The sequence below is a fragment of the Phallusia mammillata genome, chromosome 5 (genome assembly GCF_965637545.1).
Source record: "Phallusia mammillata chromosome 5, kaPhaMamm4.hap1.1, whole genome shotgun sequence".
NCBI classification, from domain to species: Eukaryota; Metazoa; Chordata; class Ascidiacea; order Phlebobranchia; family Ascidiidae; genus Phallusia; species Phallusia mammillata.
Window position 1 is genome coordinate 6,346,123 of NC_137256.1, and position 8,923 is coordinate 6,355,045.

The following is an 8,923-nucleotide window of genomic DNA, read 5'->3' on the forward strand; positions in this document are numbered from 1 at the left end:
ATACTAACTAATACAGCTGGGTAAACAAAACAAGTCTAAGGAATGCATATTACTGCATACACTAAAGGGTCCAAAGGTGTTTAATTTGTATAAAATGGCATGGACTTGAATTGGTAATGATTAGTGATGCACAAGTTTCAGGTGGCTGAAAATCTGAAACATATCAGTCGGAAATGCTGTTTTGGAAAAATGTTGGATTTGCCGTTTCCGCACGAATGTTTTTCAAAGTTTGACAGAAACCGAACTTTTTAGTGTGAAATTAATGCTTAGAATTTCAATATTGTCAATTTAAAACCTCATAATATAAGCACACAGAAAACATTCTGATGCCACACTGTCTGATGTTTTGTTTCGCTTACGGATTCTAAAAGTTGTGAGTGTCAGAAATGAGTTCATTGTAATCAACAACCCAACTGAATCGAACCCTTTGAGGTGGGTTCAGTCTTCGGTGCATCATTACTAATGATCAACATTTTGTAATCTTTTTTGTGCATACAACTTTTACCAGACGAAACTATATCTTCTATTAACCACTACGCCGTAGCAATAAGTTTGTTGATTCATTCACATGGCATAAATTCCAATAACCAATTTCATGGTTTTGCGAAAATACAATCAATCTCAAATTCTCAATTTAACTGAACTTGTAGTAGTTGTGGCAAAAGTGCAAAACCGTCCACTCAACCTTTGCCGCATTGGATTATTTTCGACCTACAATTTTGTCAAGTAACGGATTGCTGACTTAATGCAATCCTTTGGTAAAAAATAGGTGACAAGCTTTTTCAAAACAACACTTCAGGTAGATGACATTTGACAGCGGGATTTTCCAGTGAAAGGGGTCTGCACTTGCCGTGATATTGGAATTTGCAAAGACCCTGGCGATGTATTGCATCACCCATTTCCGTTTGTATATACCGCATCCTTTTTTGTTTTGGACAAGTGTGGAGACGCCACGTCTATTTTATTGTCTCTTTGGTCAACATTTTGCAGCTTATACACTCGTACAGCATAGATACTACATGTAGTATGCAATAACTGTATGCTTACAGGGTGTGCAGTGGTTACGAAAGCTGACTAGCAGCTTTAGACATGTTTCTGTTCTAGTTCCAAGCGCGTATGTTAACTTTGATTTGAAAGCGATTTGGTAAATCTTTAAAACAAACAGTGAATAAATTGAGATAATATTGATAACACATAAAAAGAAAAAAAACTGTGCTTTTACAACAAAGTATCACACAAAACTTAAAATCAAACCCAAGTGAAAAAAAATGTACGCTAGTGGCGAGGATTGTTTTCTGCAAAACATAAATATAAACAAACTCATCAGCAAAGTGCAAGCGTTGACCTTGTTGCAAAATTGCTTTGTTTCAAATGCTTGTTTGCGGCAATTGCAATCCAGAAGTTTAAAATGAAAACTGCTTATTTGACGCTTTGGTAACATGACAACCAGTTTACAGTTTCGTATGAACGAAATACGGAACATATCAATTCAAGACTGTTGTTTGTTCTAAAAATTCCCCATAGGGTTACTAAAATGCAAATAACCTGGGAATGTTTGAGGTGATTAAACGTTAAGGTTAAACACAATCGACGCAAAAAATAGTCATTACATTTAAAAGATAACATACAGACAGTTTTATCGGCAAAAACTTTACTTCTGCTTAAAAAGCGCAAAATAAACTTACCTACTATTAAAGTTTGAATTTGGAGGTTTTCCAAGCCTTTACAATTTTTGATCATTTAGCCACCAAGCTTAATCAAAAGAATGGCTAATGAACTATCTAATCATGCCACCAACGGCCACAACCTTTTGGAAAACAAAAGTACAGGCTACAAAGAAGATAGAACAGGATCCCCTGGCAGAACTTCTGATTCACCAAGGCTATCAAGAAAAGCAATTACTGATCTGGGTGATACAGAGAAAACTGGAGTCCCATTAAATACCCCTTGGACCTTGTGGTTGGACAGGTATAAATAAACTTTGAAATTTACAAGATATAGTGAATAATGGTGCAAGTGATATTTTGGCTGAGTTGTTTTTCTGGAATTGTGTCACTGATCCAACTACACATAACTCAACTAATTATATCCCTTTTTAGCTTTTATTTGTAAAAAAGAAACTAAATAAAATCAAACTGGAGTGCCATGAGATGGCTGCACTAGTCAATATTGCCTATATATAGGCCTATATATACCTATAGGTCTTGTCTACAGTTGCTCTGATAATACCTTCCAGATCGAAACAGTGTGCACTGTCTGCAGCTTGCTTGAACAAAATTGAGATATTGATAATTTGTATGATCTGACATGTAACTTATCAACCAACTAATACTTCTGTACTATTTTTTTTAGTTCATAGGCCTTCACCACTATTAAAATACATTTTTCCATTTGACAGGTCGGTGCCAAACCTTACTGTTACAGAGTATGAAGCAAATCTTAGAAAGATCTACACTGTTTCTACAGTGGAGGTAACAAATGTGGACCAATTTCATCACTTACATTATGCCATCATGTTTTTTGTAATGAATGTGTTTTACATTACACACAAATCTTAATGTTTCTGTATATTTTAAAACAGAGCTTTTGGGGTGTCTTTAATCATGTTCCTGCACCAAGTAACCTTATGGCAAGATACAGCTACCATTGGATGCGAAATAACATCAGACCCGTGTGGTGAGTGTATATCAGTGATTATCCAACTTTGTGGCACGGGACACTAGTGCGCTGTGAGAGATTTTAGAGTGTGCCATGAAATATTCCATAATTTAAAGTGCAAACACTCATGGATATCTTAGGACCTGATGACCAAATGCAGGTGCATAACAATATTTGAAAGTCATTATGGGTCCCCTTCCCTGAAGGGGACACATATTGTTTTTGTCCGTATTTTTTTTTCTTTTTTCTGTCTAACGCTGGTTTGTAACAATGGTTTGGTCAAGAAAGAGTGCTTCAAATTTATTCAAATTTGGACATATGTTAGATATTAATCCAAAATTGGTCCACCTGAAGTTTGACCCCCAATTACCCAGCGGTTCACCCACAGGCCCCCGAAACGTAAAATTTTTAACGCTGGTTTGTAACGCTCGTTTAGTGAAGAAAGCGTGCTTTAAATTTATTGAAATTTGGACGTATGTTAGATATTAATCCAAACTTGGTCCACCTGAAGTTTGACCCCAAATCACCCAGCAGTTCACCCACAGGCCCCCGAAACGTAAATTTTTAAGGCTGGTTTTTATCGCTTGTTTAGTAAAGAAAGAGTGCTTCTAATTTATTTAAATTTGGACATATGTTAGTTATTAATCTAAACTTGATCCTCCAGAAGTTTGACCCCGATTGACCCAGCGGTTCACCCACAGGCCCCCGAAACATAAATATGTCTAACGCTCGTTTGGTCAAGAAAGACACTGTAGGCAGAAGTCCCAAGAGAGTAACTCATTGGTTTACGATAGCAGGAGGGCTCAGCTTGACGTCGGACAGACGTTTCACGACACGTCGTTTTGGTGATTAGAAATCAGCTGTTTTGCACAGCAATGCTATTTCGTTTTATTAAGTTATCACTCACATTTTCAGTTTTGGCAAAGGTTTCACACCTATGACGTGATTTAAACCTAATAAGCGTGCTTCGGTTTCGTATATGTCAAGCAAAACTTTGTTAATAAAAATAAAGATGAAAAAAAAAACTTGACATTTTTGCAAGATAAATGTTTTTTTAAATGCTTGTTGTCAGGTCGGCTGTCGCATGACCACGGGTTACTTAAGGTCAACTAGTAGGTATCACAAACACAGTTCAGAACTTTCTTTCGTCATAACGTAGCGTTTTTATACTCAAGGCATGTATAAATTAGGTTAAACGGTGTTGTTGTACACCAAGACCCCACACATGCAAAGTTGAAAATAATGCAATTCAAGAGATAACCATGAGAAAGTCAGGTGTTGTAAGGTAAAACACAGTGATCGGCACTGGGCTTAAATCATAATACTATGTAAAATACAAACTATAAATTAGATTCACCCCAGATATTGTTTGAAGTATGTCCTATTTAACGTAGGGTAACTAATTGGGTTCGACACACAAACTAAAAAATATACTAGAAGAGTGGCTTTCTGATATACTTCAATTGTATATGGTCCATGTGAATTTTGACCCCGTTTGATCCCTCGGTTCACCCACAGCCCCCCAAAACGTGAAATGTTTAACGCGGATTTGTTCCCACGTTTTGATCAAGAAAGAATGGTTCAAACTTTTTCATATTTACACACATTATAGATATTGGTCTAAAGATGGTCCATGTGAATTTTGACCTCATTTGATCCCTCAGTTCACCCACAGCCCCCCAAAACGTGAATTTTTTAACGCAGATTTGTTCCCACGTTTTGGTCAAGAAAGAATGGTTCAAACTTTCTCAAATTTACTCTTATTATAGATATTGGTCAAACGATGGTCCATGTGAATTTTGACCCCGTTTGACCCCTCGGTTCACCCACAGCCGCCCAAAACGTGAAATTTTTGAAACGGCTATACTTGCTAAAGCAGATGTTTCTGGAGTTTCATACTTTTTGATTGGTACATTGCAGCGTATTTTAAACTATTTTGTAACTTGAAGTTGTATATATCCATTTTCACCCCTTTACCCCCAAATATTTGTTTGTTTGTTCACATGTTATTGAGGCCAGAAATACAAGACTTAACCTGCTGAAATTTTTAACAGCTGTGGATGGGGTGCTCCTTGTTGGCTGGTGAAAATTTCAGTGCAATCGGCTCAGTAATAGTAAAAATATGTTTTTACATGCTGTCTTCTGTCATATTTGTGCTCGCTCAGTGCACAGCTGACGCAATGGGAGTGATTGACGATAGTGGCACATGGAAAAATGCCTCTGCTTCACGCATGAACGCAGTCGTCACTTGACCATTTTCTCTCTGGTTGGAATTGAGATGATACGGTGTTAGTGATATTGCGCTGTAAACTTTAACGCTGCGGGGTCACGGCAGGGACAGGCAATGCGTATGACGTCATGACCGTATTTGCCTGTCGCTCAGTGCACAGCTGACACAATGGGAGTGATTGACCATAGTGGCGCATAGAAAAAAATGCCTCTGCTTCACGCATGAACGCAGTCGTTATGTGACCATTTTCTCAGTCAGATAGAAGTATCAACTCTCAAGGGAGTAATTCACTTGTTTACGATTAAGGCGGGTGAATGCAGCGGGAGTGCTCAGCTTGACGTCCGGACCGACGTTTTATGAGGCAGTCGTGTCGGTGATTAGAAATCAGCTGTTTTTGCACAGCTATGCTATGTCGTTTTATTAAGTTATCAAGCACATTTTAAGTTTTGGAAAATTGTGTTTAAAAACTGACCTTGAACGACAATATCAAGGTCAAAGCATGAGAATAAATTGAAAGTATTTCCTGTTATTTTTTCCTATTTACTGTTTTTTTGTAATTATATGACAATAATGATGCAAAAACAATACGGACAAAACTTTTTGGGTTAAGGCTAAAGTTGGTTAAGCTTGTCCTTAAAAATCTAAAAATAACCAGGATGTTTGTTTACCATAAATCCGCACAAACGCGCATATGGGGACCCATTCGCTTTTGCTTGCAAAAACAATCATATATGTAGATCAAATGATGTGTATAGTAAATTGGTAAATATCTAACAGTGATTGTGCCCTATTTTTACTGTTACCAAATCGCATATGCATATGTGTGGGGACCCATTAGATTATGCTTGCAGAAACAATTAGGTTATAAAGTGCCAGGAAAAAGATAGGGACCCAATGAAATGTAGGTGCCAAATATATATCCATTATAAATATAGTAAATGGAATATGTGATACATCGTTAAATATGATGTAGTATATATAACCCAGCAATATATAGGAAAACCGCTATTCTAGTTTATTTCTGATTTGCTGTAAAGGCAACCTCGGCCACCAAAGCCAAGTTGCAATTTAATTTCATAAAACAAACCTTGTTTTGTTGGCTTGCAAAGTGTGCTGCCAGAAGAAAGCTTACTTTGGTATTGCACTGCAACTCTGCAAGCTTAAAAAGTCTGAAAACCACTGGTGTATGTTAACTGTGTAAGTCCAAACCAATCAATGTAACAAGTATAAAAAAATTTTTTTTTACATAACAGCTAAATGAATGCAATGCATTCGTTTGGGCTTGTGACGTTTTTTTTTAAACATTAACATTTTAAAATAATTATAATATGAATATATTTATTTGTAGGGAGGATTCTGTAAATGCTAATGGTGGAATGTGGAAACTGAGATGTCATAAGCTTTGTACTGTAAGATTTTTATATATTTTTGGTTTGTAAAATATTAACCAGCATGACAAGGTATATATGCTCTTTGGGAACAGTCTTAGCAAATCCATAAATATTGTCAAATTTTAAGGTACGGTAACATAAATTCTAAAATTGACATGACTTGCAAAATTGGTTGAATTTAAAATTGGTTGAACTCTAAAATTGTATGTATGTTGCAGGACAGTGTGTGGAATGAACTGTTGATGGCTTGCATTGGTGAACAATTTGCACAGTATGTTAATCCAGGTGTGTTGACTAAAGACAAAAAAAAATTGACCATAAAAACTATTAATTTGTTTTGGCTGCCTGTCATTTTATAATCTTCTCTAAAAGTATAAAATAACAAAATTAATAGTGTTAAACCCTATCCCTAATATATGGTCTATTTTCTTATGGACTCATTTGTTGTTTAGTGCCCATCATAGAACCGTTTTCAAAAATGTCAATAAAATGCGAGGCTAAATTAATAACTTAAAACGTCTTTGTGGAATTTAAAATTAGGGTTTGTGAATATGTTTCAGTCCTTGACAAAAGACAATATTTTAATTTCAGGTGATGATATCATTGGTTTGAGTGTCAGTGTGAGAAAGAATGACGATCTTGTTCAGTTGTGGAATAGGGAGTCAATAAATGCGGAGGAATGCAAAGTGTTAAAGCGTGTGGAAGAACTTGTCCCTAATGTGACATTTGAAACAAGTTTCTACAAACGTAAGTGATTCAAATAATTTTTAATTTTGCACATAAATTCATTACTTGGTTCAACCCTGAAGCATCTATGCAGACCAATGCGCCTAGCAGACTCTGATTTAATTTTGCGCATTGTCACAAGTGTACAGATATGCCTTATGTATCCATTCCCAGGACCAAATGCTTTTGCCTCTATTGTTGTGTCATACAGTTGCTCTGTCTTTGCTATAAACAAATTGAATTAAGGCCTTTAAGGCAACTCTAACAAGTCGGGGCATGCCAGAATTTAAGTCCCTTCTGAAAAACTTAACGTTGACATAAAAACATGAAATCCACTTTTTACCAATTTTGGATCATGTTTATTGACCAGTATTACTTGGGAATACCATGTACTGTATTTAAGTAAAAATTGAAGTTGTCTTGTGCATGTATATAATACTTGCATGAATTTTTAATGTCACAATAGCTGGCATATATTTTGCTTTTAATACCTTTACACGTGCCTCACAAAAAATTGAAATAATACTATAGTGACACATTCCAGCTAACATTAGAAAAATTGTTTAAATTTCAGCCCCAAACTGAATTATTTAAAAGTCTTATTACTTCATCCACAGCTCACCAAAAACACCGAGCATTCGAAGGCAAAAGAGGGCATCCATAAAAATCCTAAAAGCCCACCTTCAAAAAAATTCTGGATTCCATTGAGTCAAGAACATTGTGTACTGTGCAATGTAGATGTCTACTGTTTTGAAACAATTGCAGCCAGATCTTTTTTAAGTGTATGTTACAACCTAATAATTGCTTGTATCCATAAAATTTGCTTTTTGTGCTCTTTTTTCTAAATTGAAAAAATGGGATTTTTATCATTTTTTTAAATGTACCAACTATAGGCAACTGTTGATTGTTTAATTTAGAACTTTTTGTTTATTTGTACCATTTATTTCAGGCACATGTAAAATCTAGCTTATTTACTTACATAAAACTTTTTTATCCTACATAACAGATTTGCATTAACCTTCAACGTTTTTGGGTTGTTTAGGTTGTTTACAAATGTTAAATGAGTTGTTTGTTATTTCTTTTAAGCCTTGTGATGCCAAGGCAGTTTTCCATTGTGTGTGCTCAAGCCTTTGCTTATTGTTTTGGGTGTGTAAAGACCACAAGTTTGGCAAGGGCTCACCAAAAACTTTGTTTTTTAAACCAATGTGAAACATATATTGCTGTGTTTTGTTGTTTTCAACCTTCACAGCACTTAACCGTTTCTTTACCTTAAAATAGTTCCATAGTTTTTTAGAAGTTCCCTTTTTAAAATGGACACACTTTGATTTTACTCTGCCTTTTTATTGTTGTGTTTAGCAACCCATCTTTCAAGTGCTCTCTTTCAATTATTTTATCTCTTATAGTTACCAAGTAGTGTGTGTGACTTGTGTAGAAGTGTTTTACACATACAATGTACTGATAAGTTTCCATTTTTTGTTTATTGTGAGTGTAATTGGACTCTATATGTTTCTGCCTGGTAATTTTCTTTCCCTTACGATTTCCCATACACTTGTGTTTGTTTCTGTGCACTTAACAGAAGTCTGCCTGTAGCTTAATGAGCTGGTTAGAATCTCTTTTCAATACAAGTCAAGTTTACTTTGCCATTCTATCCTTGAATTTAAAAGGAATGACGTTTATGCTTCCAACATGACGTCATTAGGGTCCGTGACGTCACGTGCATAGTGACAGAGTTAAAATGATATTTTATTAAGGCGTTTTACACCTCTTGACCGTTTTGTGAACAAAAAAGTAAGGACTTTGCTCATACATTATATCAGATGATGTGTGTATGTGAAAACACCTTTTTTCAGTTAAAAGATACCCTAACTGCACTGTATTCATTGACACAAACATGAACCTGGCATGGGTTTTCTCGGAA

At 35.7% G+C, this 8,923-nt stretch overlaps 1 protein-coding gene across 1 annotated transcript; it reads left to right on the top strand.

Moving 5' to 3' along the window:
- The first annotated feature begins 898 nt into the window (after positions 1-898).
- On the top strand, positions 899-8,645 carry LOC145229157 (eukaryotic translation initiation factor 4E type 3-B-like). Its single transcript, XM_080094446.1, has 8 exons — positions 899-1,560; positions 1,745-1,968; positions 2,399-2,471; positions 2,582-2,676; positions 6,237-6,297; positions 6,498-6,564; positions 6,871-7,026; positions 7,623-8,645. The coding sequence occupies exons 1-8, from the start codon at positions 1,552-1,554 to the stop codon at positions 7,667-7,669; spliced, it is 732 nt and encodes a 243-aa protein (XP_079950572.1). The 5' UTR covers positions 899-1,551; the 3' UTR covers positions 7,670-8,645.
- The last annotated feature ends 278 nt before the right edge of the window (positions 8,646-8,923 follow it).